Source organism: Rhamphochromis longiceps, linkage group LG9, assembly GCF_057381845.1.
Source record: "Rhamphochromis longiceps isolate RC_006_pf linkage group LG9, R_longiceps_female_GT1.1, whole genome shotgun sequence".
Classification (NCBI taxonomy): domain Eukaryota; kingdom Metazoa; phylum Chordata; class Actinopteri; order Cichliformes; family Cichlidae; genus Rhamphochromis; species Rhamphochromis longiceps.
This window is the reverse complement of record NC_140565.1, coordinates 5,015,744-5,034,280: the sequence shown is the minus strand read 5'-3', so window position 1 is coordinate 5,034,280 and position 18,537 is coordinate 5,015,744. Positions and strand designations below refer to the sequence as shown.

The following is an 18,537-nucleotide window of genomic DNA, read 5'->3' as shown; positions in this document are numbered from 1 at the left end:
TTTCAATGGGTGAATCTGTCTCTATCACCTTCTTAATTGCCTGGACGCTACCAATAGCAGTCTTTCTTGTTAGAACAATGTCATGTCTAGTGTGGTTTTCTACAGGCACAGCTACATAAGGTAGTTTGCCGGGCTGGATCTCTAAGAGTCCCTCTCCTAATCCTAACTGCTGCAACTGGACAGAACTCTCTTCAGGCTCAAACAAGACTAAACGTTCACTTGGGTCAAGCTGTGGTGGGACTTTACACTTTACCCAGGTTGTGCTGCCAGCAGGAATTACTGTGTCTCTGTAACCCACCCTCAAGCGCCCCTGAGCTGTGTTCTCCTGATGTGTCTGGATGAAATGTACCATTCCCTGTGCTTCATCGACTGGAATAGACAGTGCACCCCCAAGTAGCTTAGCTAAGTTAGAAGCAGCCTGTGCTGGGCTTCCCTGGATTAACACTTCCACCACATTGAACCCTATGAGTGGTGTGTCTAAGGGCACTGAGCTAATTAGAAACGGCACATTCATGGAAAGCTCTGGGTCTTCATTGCCTGGCAAATTTACAGTTAATACTACCCACCCATCAAATGGAAGAGATTCCCCATTAACTGCATAAATCTTTGGCACTTTCCCATAGTCAGTTAACTCTATGAGCTCTGCTATCGGACGAACATTGACATCTGGAATGTATTTATTTTTCCAAGCTCGGTCTATCAAGCTAACCTGAGCCCCTGTATCTACAAGAGCGGTCACCGTTAACCCATTAAGAAGGCATTTTGTTGTTGCTTTTTTTCCTATTAGTCTTACTATTGGCTCTCTGTTGCTTACAGTGGTTTTTAGTGGCTCATTTTTGCTCTTCTTGGATTTCTGTGTCTTGAGTTTAGCTTGGTGCACTTTGGTGTTGTCACATGATTCAGTCTCTGTGTCAAGGTGGGACTCAGATGTTGTCCCGGTCACAGCTGGTCCCTCCGCAGCAACCGGCCCTCGTTTCCCGGCTGCTTTGGACGTTTGAGGCAGCCAATCGCTCTATGGCCTTCTTCGCCGCATGAGAAGCAGTGGTTACAATTTTTAGAGCCCACCTGTGAACATGTAGAACATGCATAAAGTCTCTCAGTCTTTGTTGCAGCTGGTCTAGCTGTACTGCTAGAAGACTCTTTCTTCATTTTTTCTGCGAGTGAATCTACTACTCTAGTGAGTGCATCAATCTTCTCTTCCAGTTGCTTTACTGTGTCGGCTGTTGACTTTTGATCTGCAACCTCTCTCTTTGTTAGTTTGACTTTCCCTTCATCCACATGGGCAACATGAGCACTGAACTGTTTTGCTCGGGGTGTGGAACCTAATCTCCGGTGACGCTCAGATTCTTCACTGGTCACTTTCATTGCATGTTTCAGAATCATCTCATCTGTCACTGACTGATTCGCCAGCAAGGGCTTCAGCTCTCTTCTAATATCATTGTCCTTATGTCCGATCCCCTGATAAACTGTGTGCAAGAAGACACCTTGAACTGTTTCTGGGGTATATTTAATCTCAGAATCAGTCTTTTTGGACTCAAAAAGAACTCTTTGTTTTAAGCCAATTATGCGGTAGAGAAATTGTTGTGTTGTTTCATTTTCTCTCTGTTTGGCACAAATCAGTTCCTGGAACAGCTCTGTACTACTCCTTTCTCCAAGATGGGACTGCAGGAATCCTTTTAACCCGGCAACTGTCATGTCATCTTTATTAACTAACATGTCCTTGAAACTGCCTGGTTTAATTATTTTTAACACCCCTCTAACAATCTCAGATTCTGTAAAATTCTCTTTTAGACCCTCCTCTATCTGCCTACACACACTGTTGTAGCTGATGTCTGACATGTGATCCCCTACTTGGCCTCCCTGAACCTTGAACTCACGTCTCGGAAGATAAGGTAGGTCTTTGAGGGAAACTACAGGGCCTGGGGGAGGTCTAACATTACTTTGTGAGGTGAGTTGAGCTTGCTGTAGTGCAGGAGTTTTTACTAAACCTTGCAATGTCCTACCAACCTTCTCATAGTCCGAAATCATTTTAAGGAGTTCTTCTTGTGGGATGTTAAGGCTAGAGTCAGACTGATCCATGTTTACTTGAGCTGCATTGAACTGGCTGGGCTCTGAGGTAGGGTGGGGTGCATGCTCTGACGTCCGTGTTTCCACATCTGTCTCCACGGCACTGGTCTGGTTGTTGGTAGGATTCAGAAGTTCATCTACCATGTCCTTTAGCGCTAACAATTCCCCCATCCCACTGTCCTCAGCTTCTAACATTGCCTTGCTGTAGATGAAGGAGTTGATGTACTCGAAGCTTCCTTCTGCATCATCACTTGACAGCTCTGACAGATCCTTGCCTGGTACTGGACCCACCTTTGCAGCAATCTCAAAAAGCTGATCCGGCATCAGTGCGAAAAGGCCCTTCCTGATGTCCCACACCAGGCTCTTCCTTACACCGTCAGCCATGATGTCCTCCTCGTTGCTCTGCGATGGGTAATTCTAAACTGGATCTTCCCTCTGTAGTGGACAGCAGCTCCTCCGCTTTACACCAACTCTCCTTGGGCCATCAGCTCCGCAGCAGGTCTTATGGATGTGTGAGGATCAGCTCCATTGATGATGTGGAACCAATCCCCGTACGGGCCACCAAGAATCTGTAACCGACCCAGAGTTTGGGCCGGTAAAACAGATTAAATGTTCCTGCAAAACAGGGAAATGATGAGACAGACGACTGATGAAGTTTCTCTTTGCCTCGCTTCTGCCATATTTATTTATACAATCACATGTATTTTTAACTTGCAGCATCACCATTCTCTATATACAACAGAAATAACAATAAAACAGTCTGTATGTTCAAGCTGCAATACCACGATCTTTTCATGGGAAACAAGAGTACTTCACGTGTAGTGACCTTCAAATCATTTACTCGGCTATTCTCTCTGAATGACAATTCAAAACAATATGAAATGCATGTTCAAATACATTTTTACCTCGATTTAACTCTTAACCCAAATACCTATGTATTCTGATTGTTTTAACCAACATACCAGTGCTTGGTCTTAAACCAATTTAGCTTAGTAGCTCACAAATACATGAAAGAGTCATGCGTATGCTGGCAGGCTTAGCTTTAGCTTTAACATTCTCAAAATCACTTTTCAGAACCAGTAAACAGTCGTTTTTCACTGCCAACAGCAGATTAACAATATCAGGACACAAAAAGGAGCTTATTCAGCTAAACGACCCGAAATAAGTGGCGAAAGGAAACCAAAATGGCGCCCGCGGCTGGCTGGGCTTTGGCATTTTTTTCAGTCCTTCTACTTCATAAAACGTAACCAATAACAGCGTTTACCCGCTGATTTATACCCCCACATTTAGCTATGTTTCTTATCAATATTTTACAACCGTTTTACTATAGCTTTACCGGTTACAAACCTGCAAAACAGGGAAATGATGAGACAGACGACTGGTGAAGTTTCTCTTTGCCTCGCTTCTGCCATATTGGAGAGGAGGGCCTATGACCTCGCTATTCTGTCTCACTGAACAATGCGCCACCCGGAGGCTGGGGGGTGCAACTACCTCATTAAACATAGTTCACTTCGGTGACAAATCTCTCTTTCTTTTAAGTACTACTTCTGATGGGATCACACATTAGTGTGTCACACTCTGCGGTCTCATAAGGAAACTCAGCTTTTCATAGAAAGTTTTTCTTGTTCCCGAATACAAATATTTTTAAAAGTATTTGTTTGAAATAAGTATTCGTAAAAAACATGATATCCGTGGCTTTACGAATACATTATTCGGGTTCGGCTCCACCCCTAATATTTATATAATTCCCCTGAGGCCTGGGAGCTTGAGGGTCCTGCGCAGCATCTTAGCTGTTCCTCGGACTGCACTCGGACAGAGATCTACGATGTTGTTCCTGGGATCTTCTGGAGCCACTCGCCTAACTTGGGAGTCCCTGCACCTAGTGCTCCGATTACCACTGGGACCGCTGTTACCTTCACTCTCCACATCTTCTCGAGCTCTCCTCTGAGCCCTTGGTATTTCTCGAGCTTCTTGTGTTCCTTCGTCCTGATGTTGCTGTCATTCAGAATCACTACATCGATCACTATGGTCGTCTTCTTCTGTTTGTCCTCCACCACTATGGTTGGTCAGCCACCACCATTTTGTCCGTCTGTATCTGAAAGCCCCACAGGATCTTAGCTCGGTCATTCCCCACCATCCTCGGGGGCGTCTCCCATTTTGGCAGGGCTCGGGGGCTTCCAGGCCATATTCGGCACAGATGTTTCTATATACTATGATGGCCACTTGGTTATGCAGTTATGTGCTGGATTGTCTCAGGGGCATCTTTATATATATATATATATATATATATATATATGTATGTATGTAGATAGATAGATAGATATGAGGTGAGGTTAGATGATGTTAAAGGCCACCTTTATGCTGATCCTTTCTAGGATTGCTGTGACAACAGTATATATGAACTCACTACTTTAAGTTATTCTGGCAGTGGAGATGGTGTCTAGAGCAGTGATCACATCTGTAAGCATGCCCCGTTGGGTTGGTAGCTTGTCATTGACAGCTCACTAGATGCATCCATGATTACAGGGGGCTGGGTATCACCTGGTTCAGTTACACTGCTTTCTTCTACCAAGGTTTGTCCACACTGTTCACTATTGTTCCTGTTGTGCTTTAGCATCTCAATCTGCAGCTTTAAAAGCAGCTGTCTTCTATTAGTATTGTTGCACTGAGCTAACAGGTGCTGTTAAGCGCTGAAATCTCCAACAACTGAAGAGTATAGTGAGCAGGTACAATGTGTTGGATGTGTATCAAACTTTGCAGATTGGAAAGGGTCCCTAAAGTCAAAAACACTGGCTTGTTTTCAGTACTTCTCATCACACTTAAAGAATATTGGACAGAATGAATAAGAGTATGATGAAGAGAAAATAGCATGTTCTCTCAGTTATTGTATTATTGTATAGTTATTGTAAACAACATCTCTATTTGAGTGGATTACGCTATTGTTCTCAGTATAGACAGTCTATCCGTTCATTGTGTGCATCAAAGGAAAGGCAGCCGGAGTTTGTTTATGTGCTGTCTCATCATCATTTTTATCACTGAAGCTCCTATATTCAAGTATCAGGGAGTGACATCACAAATAGTGTGAGAGTGCAGAAAAACAAATGACTGAATCTTGCACATGGCAGTCTGTCTTTGAAATAATTACCCCACCAGAAGGGCTATATTGAATTTAGGAAGCAAACGCTCCCTCAACCACACACTCTTTCTTCCACATCACAAAAGGAAAACTGCGACTTCAAACTGGCTGAATCATTTGCTGTGCTTTCCTTTTCATCATATTTAAAGCTTGCTTTCAAGAGACCACACGGTGAGCATGCAATTAATTTCATTTTTCAAGTGGCAATGAAAACACTTTCAAAATAAAATCTGGAAGTCACTGCCAGACACCCAAGCTGTGTCTGCTGTTTGAAGAATAAAAAGTAAATTCCGCTAAAGATGAATTCCTTTTAAAATTCATTTCAGTTTTATTTTCTTTTTAATCACTAAGGCCTTTGTTTTGATTTGTGCATCAAATAGGTTAAAACTGCTCTTAATAATGTTGACGCTGCAATCATTTTAGTTGACCAGCTTGAGCTGGCAAACGTGAACTGCAATGTACCTGCTGATTTGATGTTTCCTAGTAAACTAAAGGTTATCGGCCCCTGTTTCAATGGTGAGCAGGTGGAATTGTCAATAAAATGAGGCAGCACAGAAAGTTTTAGTGGAAAATCTGTGTTATACTTGTAGTAGGAATAGACACTCCAAAACAAGCAAACAAAAAAAACTTACGCTACTAAGTCAGAAAATCAGTTTGGCTTCATTTGTAAGTAAAAATTTCCGTAAGGTTTCATTTACAGCTGCTTTTTTACTGTATGGACAATTTTAGTTATGCAAAAACAAGCGTACAATTACAATTCATGACATGAGATTATGAAGACTGCATTACGTAACCAGTGTTATTTTTTTCTTCTCATTAGCTGTCAAACAAATGGTTGTCATATCATTGTGGTGAGTCATTTCAGACAATCACCAACTGCACTCTAGGCAGTGTGAGAGGGGCCTAAAGTAAGCAGCAGCCTGCTCCCTCCAAACAGAAGTCACTCCCCATAAACTCCCATGTCCAGCAGCATGTTTGTTTTTCTGTGAATGCTGCTGTGATTTGCAGCTATATAAATAAAATATAACAGAATGAACAATTTTGTGGTCTGACATTTTCTTTAAAACTGACATGCATGCCAACTATCCTTGGGCAAGATACTAAGATAGAGACACAAGTATGAATGTGTGTGAATGTTAGATAGAAGCACATAGGAAGGGAAAGACAGTGCTGGTGTGAATGAAGCGCCTAGGCACTATATAGGAACCATTCAGCACTTACAGTCCATCAGAGAAATGACTGCTTTTAATGAGTAAAATTGTTGCATTTTGCAGTCTGTTATGTAGCAAGTATCTGTGTCTGTTTTGTTTATGACTGTAGCTTGTAACCAAACTTGCTGGCATTTTTTGATAACTTCACCTTGTTATCTAAATATCGGCATTTTTTTCCTCACTAAAAATCATGGAAGCAGCCAAAATACAAATAGTCTATGTCTATGACCTCAATTCCATTACTTCATTTATTCACCCCATCCTTTGTTAAAAATGACTCAGCCCATCTGTTCACTAATAAGCCCCCCTAAGTCTTACAGTGTTGCAGTAATGTGGCATAACAGGAATATGTAAGAATTATTGATTAAATAAAATAAATAAAATCAAATAAAAAGGATTACATTACTATAAAGCAATGGCAAAGAATACTTTGTTAAACAATCACCCAGTGTAGTTTGCATTGTGGAGCAATGTATTTATCTATTTCTGAAACAAGTTGTAAATAAGCATTGTATCCATACTTCTTATGTAGTCTGTGCTATAAATTTTTGGGTTCAGCCCCTCTGTTTGACGAGGTGTCACTATATGGGGAGACCTCAACCAAGGTTAGTCGGACGAAGTCTTCAGGAATATCACTCCCTCTTTCTGCTGCTGGCATTGTGAGTTTTGGCTCTACAGCCACAAGCACAGCTTAGCTGTTTGTAGATAGAAAACTCTGTGTAAGATTAAAACTTATGCGACTATTATTTCTGCACAGGATCAAACCTGCTCTTATCATAAATTCCATTAAATCCTGATTGAAATTAATTGGAATTATCTATTAGCATCATGGCTCCCAAGAAATGTAAAGGGACAGACACTAACCCCAGCTTAAATATTTTAAGGTATGTATTCTATTGTCTTCTAGTTTATACCTTGTTTTATTTTTCATTATTCTATTCTCTGGTTTTGCTTTATGGTTATGTCTTCTTTTGTAATCCATAATTATTATATTTATTCCCTGTGTATGAGTTTTCCTGCCATCCTGTGATCCTTCTGTATATAATGTTCTGCTCAGCACATGCACAGCATATTTTGAGTCCCAATATCTTTGTGAAATATGCACTGAAATAAGCTTAACCTGTTACTCACAATAAAAAAAATGAAATGAATGTCAATCTGTCTTAAAGTGGTAGACTGTTTCAGTTAGCAAAGGCAAAGAGATGCTACAAATGTGAACTCTGGTGGAAAAAGTTGCAAGGTACGTTTAAAAAAAAATCACATCATGTTTGAAACATTAGTGAACAGAATTAAGTAACATTATAACTTTAAAAAAGGTTTTATGAGGGTCAAATAATTTTCTAAAAACAGATGATTTGGCCCTTTATGGTAAACCTGAAGCTCGTACACCGAAAACGCCTATTTACAAAAAAATAAAAACTCTTCTGAGCATTCATTGTTGTGTATAAGATACATTTAATGCTATTACATGGAACTGATGCTATAGTAATTTCACAAATAGTCGATCGAAGCCAAACCAAACAGTTTAAAGGTTATAGACAGATACAAGTTGCAATTCCAGGATGATCAATTTATAATTTCAATGAGATAAAAAGAAAATCTTATGAACAGTCATTACTAGTAACATAAAATTTGATCTTATGTCATCATATGCTTGAGGAAAAAATATGATAAATGTGCAGCTGCATTATTAAAGAAGGTAATTCTACTAACTGGCATATAATAATAAATTGACATATTACACACCTTGTAACTGTGCATGATTGATTGATTGAATGATAGTACTTTATTTATCCCGAGTGAAATATCTCACTTAGGGATTTTCTTTCTGCTTAACAAACAATAGATGGGCTATGAAACCTTTTGTGGGGCAAGGCCATGCAGTCTGATGCCTGGGGGAGATGGAGCTATATGCTTTTTGGATATGCCTTCGACTTATGCATCTCAGACTACTGGGTTGTCTGTTAGAGACTGTTTCTTGTTCAATCGGGTATAAATATCTCATAAAAGGGTTTAATTGCAATTGTCCACAATTTCAACCAAGTCAAAATGCAAACATCTAACGCTCACCGACCATCATCCTTCTCTCAACAACACGTTGTTTCAGAAACAGCAATGCATCCCAAGACCCTCACAACCAATACCAGTTGTGTGTTAGCACAAGTACAGACATCTGCCTGTGTGACAGGCTGGAACGGTGCTACCTCTGTCCAAAGAGTGTGTAAAGGTGTGAATCTCAGAAATACAATATGTTTCTTGAATTAAATATACACCAGTGTCTAATGTGAGATTATTATATTATCTTATGCCACGTTAGACCTCTAATTAAAGATTGTGAAATCATTATGTAGTTTTAGTTTGCATTATTCTCCTGACTTAGAAGAAGGTGATAACTATTACACTTATTAAACGGATTTGTATTACATTAGACTGCTGATTTATTGTGAATGAATGACATTGTTTTATGATGCATTATACTGCTGAGATATAAGAAATACTGTTTTCAGAGAGTCATCACCTTATTTGTCTGATTAGAAAAGAACAGAACATACTGCACAGGAAGCCAAGGTCATAACTCAGGCTCACTGAGAGAGAAAGAATGTGAATGTTTAGGTTTTTATGACTAGGTGGAGGGCGGCTGAAGCTATAAGAATGTGAGGAACACTCCCGCGCTCATCTCCCCTCCGGATGGTTTATGCTCATAAAGTGTTGAATTGTATGAAATAAAAGATTGTTGATTGAGCAATTATAAACCAAGTATTGTCCTTCCTTCCTTGTTTCTGCGTGTGAAATATGAACATGGTGACAGTGACGGTTAATGTGTGAATTGGGGGACACTAGTGCGAAGACGATATTTTAAGACCTAAGGTTGACGCCTAGTGGACCTGTGGAAATTGATTTTGTTCATGGTGTGGCAACCCCCCTGTCTGTGGATGCACAGGCAGGTCCAGCGGCGTCTGGTTAGCTGAGGTGGCGACTTGGGAATTGAGGACCCTGCATTAGCTACAGAATAACACTGAAACCGCTGTGTAATCACGGGTTTACATTTATTCTGGAATAGAACAAGAGAATATTTTGAGTTCTATATTAGTTAAAAAGGTTGAATTACTCGCTTCAGTGGTAGAAATTGTTGATTGCTTTGTGCCTGTCCCCTGACGAGTGTGTAAAATTAAATAAGAAAGAGAGAAAGAGGGTAATTTGGAGCCACATAGAGATAGACGGGCTTAATTGGGTGACATTCTCTGTGGTGTAAAGAAAAAAGAGGAGTCAAAGCAGTAAGAGGTGAGTAGTGGTGTGAAATCTGTTGGGTTTTAAATTTGATGTAGAGAAAGGAGAAATAAAGCGAGAGTGGAGAATTATGGAGAAGCAGAGAGAGGAATGTGTTGTGAGACTGGCGTTTGCGCTGTAAAGCTGGGCGTGTTGCCTGCTTGTGTATTTAACAGTGATGAAAATGATATTAAATAAATCTCTTAGTGTGTTAATACAGGTGGCTACGGACCTGGACCAACCGCCCACCACACGCACAGCGGCCAGAGCAAAATGAAAGTAATGGGAACCACACCCAGCAAGAATCAGCAGCTGTGCAACCGACAGCAGCGAGGAGAGAAGTAGAGGAGAAATTAATAGAAGCTGTAACACGTAAAATTGGGTTGAAATTTGGGGCCAACGGACTTGTGGAGGTTGGGAAGGCGTCCGGAGCATCGCAACAAAAGGTGAAACAAAAACACACACAATCAGAGAAATGTGAGAGACAGGCTCCTTTTAAGGAAGCGCCTTGTTTGAAGGCAGAGAGAAGCTTTGCTGGATTTGCAGCTTCACTCAACAGACATAAAATTAACCCGCCTACAAATTTACACACACGCAATGAAAAGCAGCTTACACTCATGAACACGTGAAGATTTTTCAGCAAGGTTAGAGCAGTGAAATTTAACATACACTAGTTGTTAAATGGTGAAGTTTATCCACTACTAACAAATAAACTCTCTGGGTTGCAGGACAACAACTTAATTTCAAAGAAAAAGAAAATAAAGAGACTGGTATGACCAACCAGTGAGGAAACAACAAATTCAGTGGTTAAGATTTGTCAGATTGTGAGATGCTTTCTGATGATTGATCAACACAAGTAACTTACTGAAGGAAGGAAAATTCTCTTTTGTGAGTTTAAACATGATGTTAAGAATTTAAACCTGTACCTGTGTTGTCCTGTCAACTTGGTGGGTTATGAGTTGATTATATCATGAGAAAAAGAAAAGAAAGACAAAAGGGGGAGAGAAGGCTGACACAAGGCCTGGCCCGGTGTTTCTCCCCTCTCTTTGTAACACAGCCAGCACAACATCATTTTCCTGTTACAGTCCAGTCGTCTGTTTTTGTTTTGCCGCTTTGCCGGCCCTGGAAGCCGAGGCTGACCTGGACTCCTGCTCTACCATCTTTAACATGACCCTGACCAAACGCTCCAGCAGCTGGACCCACAACAACAACCTGAAAATGTCAACAGTGCTGCAGGAAAACGATCTCATGCAGCGGAGACGGAGAGCGCTAAACCTAAAGCCCGTTTCACTACACGGGGGGAAAATTCCCAGACAGCTTCAGCTGCCAGAGCTGTGACAAGACGCCCAATAAGCCCAGATGAAAAGTGAGGCCGAGCAACATAATGCTGACCTTGATAACTCTGCATTAGTACTGTGCAGGGCAGTGACGGACCAACACGGGTGATCGGGCAGCAAAAAAGGGCGCGACAGAGAGGTAAATGGCCTGTATTTGTATAGTGCTTTTACTAGTCCCGCCTAGGGACCCCAAAGCGCTTTTACACACCCAGTCATCCACCCATTGACACACACATTCACACACTGGTGGAGGCAGCTACAGTTGTAGCCACAGCTGCCCTGGGGCAGACTGACAGAAGCGAGGCTGCCATATGTCCTATGTCCTTCGCTACAAGTGAAAAACCTGGGTGTTATTTTTGACTCTGAGCTTGGTTTTATCCCACATGTTAAACATGTAACCAAAATTGGATTTTATCATCTAAAAAATATAGCCAGAGTCCGCCCTATTCTCTCTAGGGCCAACACGGAGATGCTGATGCATGCTTTTATTACCAGTCGCATTGATTACTGTAATGCCCTGCTCTCTGGTCTTCCTAAGAAGAATATTTCAACTTTACAACTTTTGCAAAACTCGGCAGCTCGTGTGCTGACGAAGACCAGAGGGCGGGCCCACATTACACCGGTTTTAGAATCGCTGCATTGGCTCCCCGTGTGTTTCAGGATCGATTTTAAAGTTCTTTTATTGGTTTTTAAATGTCTTAATGGTCTTGGGCCTTCTTATCTCTCAGATCTGCTTTTACCATATGAACCCTCGCGGACCCTGAGGTCCTCTGGTACTGGCCTTTTGATTGTCCCTAAAGTCAGGACACATACTCACGGAGAGGCAGCTTTTCAGTGGTATGGTCCTCGTCTGTGGAACAGCCTGCCGGAGGAGCTCAGGGCCGCAGAGAACGTACATGTTTTTAAGAACAGGCTCAAGACCCACCTTTTTAATTTAGCTTTTACTTAGCGTTTATTTATTTTATGCTTATTTATTCTATCCTGTTATTCTATTATTAATTTAGACTTTACCTAATATTTATTGATTTTATTCTTATTCATTTTTTAACCTTCTTACTCTATTTATATTTATATTGTATCCTGTTCTTATTTATTTTATCATTTTACCCTGTATATATCCTATTGTGTCATATCTCCAGTGTTTCCTCAGAGGGCGCTCTCTGCACCGGGGCTGTGATCGACTGTGGCTGCTGGGTCTCTGGGGGTCCTCTCAGCCTGGCTGGGGGGCTCCTTGGCCTCCCTCCTGCTGTGTGCCCAGCCTGGAGGCTGCGGTCTGTGACCGGCTCCCGGTGCAGACGGCTCCCTGTTATAGTGTTTCCTCACTTGGCTCATGCGAGCCCAGCCCAATTTTTACTCTTTAAGTGTGCGCGTGTGTGTATGTGTGGGTGTGTGTGTGTGTGTGGGGGGGGATATGTGTGTATTCACATCATTTATGTTAATGAGAGTGCGGGGAGTGAGTTGGAGGGTGGGGTGGGCTGCTTTTAACTATGTAAAGCACTTTGTGCTACATTTTTTTTGTATGAAAAGTGCTTTATAAATAAAGATTGATTGATTGATTGATATCACGCCATCGGCCCTTCTGGCCAACACCAGTAGGCGGTAGGTGAAGTGTCTTGCCCAAGGACACAATGACCAGGACAGAGAGCCAGGGGATCGAACCGGCAACCTTCCGGTTACAGATGCGATTCCCAACCCCCTGAGCCACGGTCGCCCCAAGCAATAAGCAGTCACAATCAGCCATCATACAGCTGTTATGAAGAGACAAATTGGATTTAGAGACTAAAGCCATCTTTTGCACCAGGATCTGAGTATTTTAACACTGCCCGAAGAGTTCACTCCAGGAGCTGCAATTTCTAACAATGTCTGTGTGTGATGTCTGTGTATGGCTGCTCAAGGCCTTGACTGAATTGTTTGCTGTGCTTCCCACAGCCCTGATGAGGAGCAGTGGCACAGAGTGAACATGGTGAACTAATGGTGTAAGTTTTATGTCGGAGCGCTGCATTTTCTGTGATTAAGACTTAATTGAAGGAGGAACAAAAGGTGCTACGGTACCTGAGGTTCTCATTCCCACACAATATTGTCCCGGGAGGAAGCAAAAACTTTCCTGTGAATTTCTGGTTGATTTTTGGGGTTTGCTTAACGCTAGGTTGATTTTATCAGTGAGGTTTGGATTGTGTTCTTTCTCTAAGAGAGAGAGAGACGTTTTATGCTTGGACATGTCTGCAACGGGCCCTAGTATGAGTTATTTTATTAGTATTTTATTGGTTACATCTGTTTTTGCTTTTGTTACAGTGCACGGAGATAAGAACATCTGAGAAGTGTGATCCACCAGTGGTGATATTTTGTGAGTTCATGATTTAGCAATCAGCTCTTTAAACCAGGCCTGAAAGATTGAAATTTAAAGTGCTATGAAATATTCTTACAGAAAACAGTTGCAAAGTGTGCTTCTCCACGATTATATTGGGCTTGGGAGAAATTCACTTATATGGGACACTGATCACATGAGATAGTCCTGAGTCTAAAAGGATTGCAGCGAGTCAATCCAGTCCAAAAAACAAGGAAGTGTTTTCCTTTTAAAATGATGACGTCATCTTGCTGGTGATGGATGCTCGAATAGGTTGCGCGTGAGACTCCATTATCACTGTGGACTATGATGGACGACGAGACTAAAAGTTTTGACTGACTTGATGCTGAGACAAAAACTGCACCAACCTTAGGATTAGTAAATGTTGAGAAACAATTCACCCAGCCTGCAACAGACGAGTGGATGTTTTGTCTTGCTTTGTTTTTGCAGGAGCAGGAGGATAAGAGAGACCGGAGGGGGAGACTAGCTTCACATGAGAGTGTGGAACTGCAGACTGAACCCTTGGGTTTCTAATCTTGAGTTACTGATGTTTGCATTAAGAAAATTGTGTTTTATTAGCTGTGTTTTCATTAAGGTATCACATTATATTGTTGGGAATGCCAAATGTTACAGTGGAGAAAACTTTCGATATCACTCATGACTGGAATATGTTACTATTAACCATAGCAGGCCACTGTAAAAAGTAAATTAAATTTTATAGAGGAAAATAGCCAAAACTTTAACAATATCTATGAATAACAGGGGAATGGTAGACTTCACAACACTTTCACATTCAAAATAGAGATATGTAATAACAAACACTGGTCCACGTGATTTAGGTTCTCCCTTTAAATGTGGGCGGAGCCAGGAGTTTAACAGATCTAACATGATAATTAAATTGATTTCATTCCCCAACACAGGATAGAAGGCTGCGGCAACGATACTCGAGAGAATAATTTTTGATGTTTCCTGAGATATGATGTCACTAACCTTTTCTTTTCATTTCTAGCTCCGGTGAACTGACACATGGGAGTGTGTCAAAAAGGGGGAAGTTGTCAGGGTCCTGGGACTGGGCGACCCAGGATCCCTGAGCAGTTATGTATTATATTATTATTATTATTATTATTGTTGTGTATTTTGGTGTTGCTCCCCCTTCCCTGTGCTTGTGTATATGTGTGTGTGGGTGGCTGAGCACTTGTTTATAGGCGGCGTCAGGCCTGGAGGGTGTGGCCCTGCAAGGGGACTGGCCACACCCGAAGCCACACACCTGCTGCTGATCAGGCCTCGTCGGGGGAGCTACTTAAGAGAGTCTTGGAGCTCCCACCGACGCGGGATCATTGCATGAGACTCCACGTTAGTCACCCTGTCTAAGTTTAGTCAGAAAGTGTATGCCTGCCATTTCTGAGTGTCCTGACAGCTGCGCTATTGTTTCCCGCAGGAAGAGCGTGGAAGGCACGGAGAGCAGCGAGCACCGGGGGGTGCTGACACGGGAGCAGAGAGCACACGGACTATTCACGGGAGACACGACACGGGAGTCTGGGAGAACACGGGGATTTATTGTTACGTTGTTTTCACTCTGTAAATAAACACTGTTTGTACATAGAGCTCCGCGCCTGGGTCCTCCTTCCCCACTCCTTCCACGGTGTGCCATGCCATACCGTGACAGAATGATCCCGCCACTTATGGACCCAGCGGTCTCCGAGGAGAGGCTCAGGAGGGAAGTTATGGATGAAATGTACCACCTATGTGAGGTGTGGTGGGAGAAGCCAGCGGAAGGTTTGCGTCGCGCCGTGGAGAGGCGGCTGCAGGAGATGCTTTTTAAATTCCCCTGGCTGGTGGACTCCCTTAATGCAGTGGTCCTGGACTTCTTACTTTCCACCCTCCACCTCCACTCTCCTCCTCAGGCTGCTCACCGGCCCGGACAGCTGGTGGATTCACAGCCTGAGACGCCGGCCCCGACGTCTACACGGAAACGACGTTCGCGCCGCCAGCGTTCCTCACCGCAGCCACATCCACGGTCATCTCAAGAGCCGGCTGTGGTGAGTAGTACGGACAATTTTCCATTTCCCTCACCATCTGTGTTTGTGTCTGCAGTGGACGAGCTGACAGCGCAGGTAACATCACCTCGGTCAGAGGTCTTCACACCACTCGCTGCTTCACCATCTGCGGTTGTGGCGCTGTCGTCATCTCATCCGCATGCAGTCATCCCTCAGCCATCTTCTCCACCAGCGGCAGCCTCCATTCCACTACCCACTCCAGCAGCCCTGTCCGGAGGGGGCGACCTCACACGCGTCCAACGCCTGATGGACTGGGTAACTCACACCACCAACGCAAGGGCAAGAGTGGTGGGGTTAAATGCCATCGAGGCAATCCTGGAGGGAAACCCCAACCTCGGCCAGCTCAAGGGAGTTTCCGCCTGCCTTTGCACCCTGCGTAAAGCCCGGGGGGTAGTGCAAGCTCGGGAAACCTCAGACTTCGTCCAGCTGCAGCAGGAGCTCAGCATGCCCGAGCAGGAGCTCAGCGAGCCGGAGGAGCCCGCACCGTCAGCTGAGGCGCTCAGCGAGCCGGAGGAGCTCAGCATGCCCGAGCAGGAGCTCAGCGAGCCGGAGGAGCCCGCACCGTCTGCTGAGGCGCTCAGCGAGCCGGAGGAGCTCAGCATGCCCGAGCAGGAGCTCAGTGAGCCGGAGGAGCCCGCACCGTCAGCTGAGGCGCTCAGCGAGCCGGAGGAGCTCAGCATGCCCGAGCAGGCGCTCAGCGAGCCGGAGGAGCTCAGCATGCCCGAGCAGGAGCTCAGTGAGCCGGAGGAGCCCGCACCGCCAGCTGAGGAGCTCAGCGAGCCGGAGGAGCCCGCACCGCCAGCTGAGGAGCTCAGCGAGCCGGAGGAGCTCAGCATGCCCGAGCAGGAGCTCAGCGAGCCGGAGGAGCCCGCACCGCCAGCTGAGGAGCTCAGCGAGCCGGAGGAGCTCGGCATGCCCAAGCAGGAGCTCAGTGAGCCGGAGGAGCCCGCATCGCCAGCTGTGGAGCTCAGCATGCCCGAGCAGGAGCTCGGCGAGCCGGAGGAGCCCGCTCTGCCAGCTGAGGAGCTCAGCGAGCCGGAGGAGGAGCTCTCGCTGCCGGCCGAGGAGGAGCTCTCGCTGCCGGCCGAGGAGGTCAGCAGACCGGAGGGACCTCCACGTCTAGCGCGGCCTCCTCGCCGTCCACGTCCGGTGCGTCCACGTCAGCGATCGGCGCGTCATGGACCTGTTGCCACGCCTCGCTGTTGCTCACCGGAGCAGCGACGTTGCCATCGGACCCGTGGCAGGCCGCTAGAGGGGCAGCGCCGCCGCCACCGGACCCGTGGCAGGCCACCGGAACCGTTCCACCGCCACCGGACCCGTGGCAGGCCGCCGGAGGAGCAGCGCCACCGCCACCGGACCCGTGGCAGGCCACCAGAACCGTTCCGCCGCCACCGGACCCGTGGCAGGCCACCAGAACCGTTCTGCCGCCACCGGACCCGTGGCTGGCCGCCGGAGGAGCAGCGCCGCCGCCACCGGACCCGTGGCAGGCCCCCTGAACTGTTTTGCTGCTGCCGCCGGACCCGGGGCCGTCCGCCGGAGCTGCTACGTCGCCGCCGTTGGGCTCGAGGTAGGCCCCCTGAACTCTCTTGTTGTGTTGATGGGCCGCCTGTGACTGTTTGTGGCGTCTTTTCGTTTTCTTTTTGCACCGCTGCGGGATGCGCGGTCTGACTCTGAGACTGTGGACTGGGTCGGTTTGTTGTTTTGTTGTTTTTGCTTGTTTTGGTTCTGGCCCTCCGTCCTGGTTCCCCCAGCCGCCCGCCCTGGGTTGGTTGTGCTGTTTTTTTGTTTTGGTTTTGGGGTCGTCGGGAGCCGACCCTTAGAGGGGGGGTACTGTCAGGGTCCTGGGACTGGGCGACCCAGGATCCCTGAGCAGTTATGTATTATATTATTATTATTATTATTATTGTTGTGTATTTTGGTGTTGCTCCCCCTTCCCTGTGCTTGTGTATATGTGTGTGTGGGTGGCTGAGCACTTGTTTATAGGCGGCGTCAGGCCTGGAGGGTGTGGCCCTGCAAGGGGACTGGCCACACCCGAAGCCACACACCTGCTGCTGATCAGGCCTCGTCGGGGGAGCTACTTAAGAGAGTCTTGGAGCTCCCACCGACGCGGGATCATTGCATGAGACTCCACGTTAGTCACCCTGTCTAAGTTTAGTCAGAAAGTGTATGCCTGCCATTTCTGAGTGTCCTGACAGCTGCGCTATTGTTTCCCGCAGGAAGAGCGTGGAAGGCACGGAGAGCAGCGAGCACCGGGGGGTGCTGACACGGGAGCAGAGAGCACACGGACTATTCACGGGAGACACGACACGGGAGTCTGGGAGAACACGGGGATTTATTGTTACGTTGTTTTCACTCTGTAAATAAACACTGTTTGTACATAGAGCTCCGCGCCTGGGTCCTCCTTCCCCACTCCTTCCACGGTGTGCCATGCCATACCGTGACAGAAGTTGAGTTTTAACATCATATAATGGTTTTATGAATATTTTTATGACTTTATTTGTGTGTTTAATAATTTAGGTATGGTAAAACTGAAGCTTGTAATTACCCAAAAGTTCCCAGACTTTTTTTAGAGAACCAGTGAGAAGCATAAATCATCATTTTCATGTTTAAGCATTAATGATTGAAATAAACTGAATAGCGTTTAGAAGATAAAATGCCTGTGTTCATGAGAAGCTGAGTATCACACTGGAGAGGAAACGGTGGGACGGCAGGCTGAATGAAACACATGATTTTTGTGAAAAGGGGGGCAAATGTTAGAATTAAAAATGGCTAATTTGTTTTTGATTTATTTTACTAAACTAAGCGGTTATAATCATTTTCATACACACATTGCAAATGTGCTCATAATGAGTTGGCACTCAGTCTTTAGAAGGTCATAAGCTTCGTTTGGTGTGACTGTCCGGACTGATATTTTGTAGGTATTGACTTTGAGTGGATGCAAACATGCTTACACACATAGATTATGGTTAGAATAAGTCTCTGGGTCAGAGAGTCCTGAACATGATATTCTAAACCAAATTTGCATCACTAGAAGAACAATGGATAACAACATTAGATTATTAGAGCTAGGCAGAGAGGTGTTTTGGTTTTCTGCCTTACAGAGAAAGGAACAGACACC

At 44.9% G+C, this 18,537-nt stretch overlaps 1 protein-coding gene and 1 long non-coding RNA gene across 2 annotated transcripts; both read left to right on the top strand.

The window, feature by feature from the left end:
* The first annotated feature begins 14,514 nt into the window (after nucleotides 1-14,514).
* Nucleotides 14,515-14,966, top strand: LOC146661571 (uncharacterized). The gene is made up of 2 exons (XR_014913183.1): nucleotides 14,515-14,715; nucleotides 14,801-14,966. It is a non-coding gene; the product is annotated as an uncharacterized LOC146661571 (long non-coding RNA).
* Nucleotides 14,967-15,011: 45 nt separating this feature from the next.
* Nucleotides 15,012-17,801, top strand: LOC146661570 (uncharacterized). The gene is made up of 3 exons (XM_085417737.1): nucleotides 15,012-16,663; nucleotides 16,706-17,550; nucleotides 17,636-17,801. The coding sequence occupies exons 1-2, from the start codon at nucleotides 15,012-15,014 to the stop codon at nucleotides 17,085-17,087; spliced, it is 2,034 nt and encodes a 677-aa protein (XP_085273863.1). The 3' UTR covers nucleotides 17,088-17,550; nucleotides 17,636-17,801.
* Nucleotides 17,802-18,537: the final 736 nt, after the last annotated feature.

What these genes read in the sequence shown, in the direction of transcription:
- LOC146661570 (XM_085417737.1), top strand. Translation starts at nt 15,012, where the DNA reads ATGCCATACCGTGACAGAATGATCCCGCCACTTATGGACCCAGCGGTC. An exon ending in TGCCATCGGACCCGTGGCAG is followed by an intron (nt 16,664 to 16,705) that starts GCCGCTAGAGGG and finishes GACCCGTGGCAG; the next exon opens with GCCACCGGAACCGTTCCACC.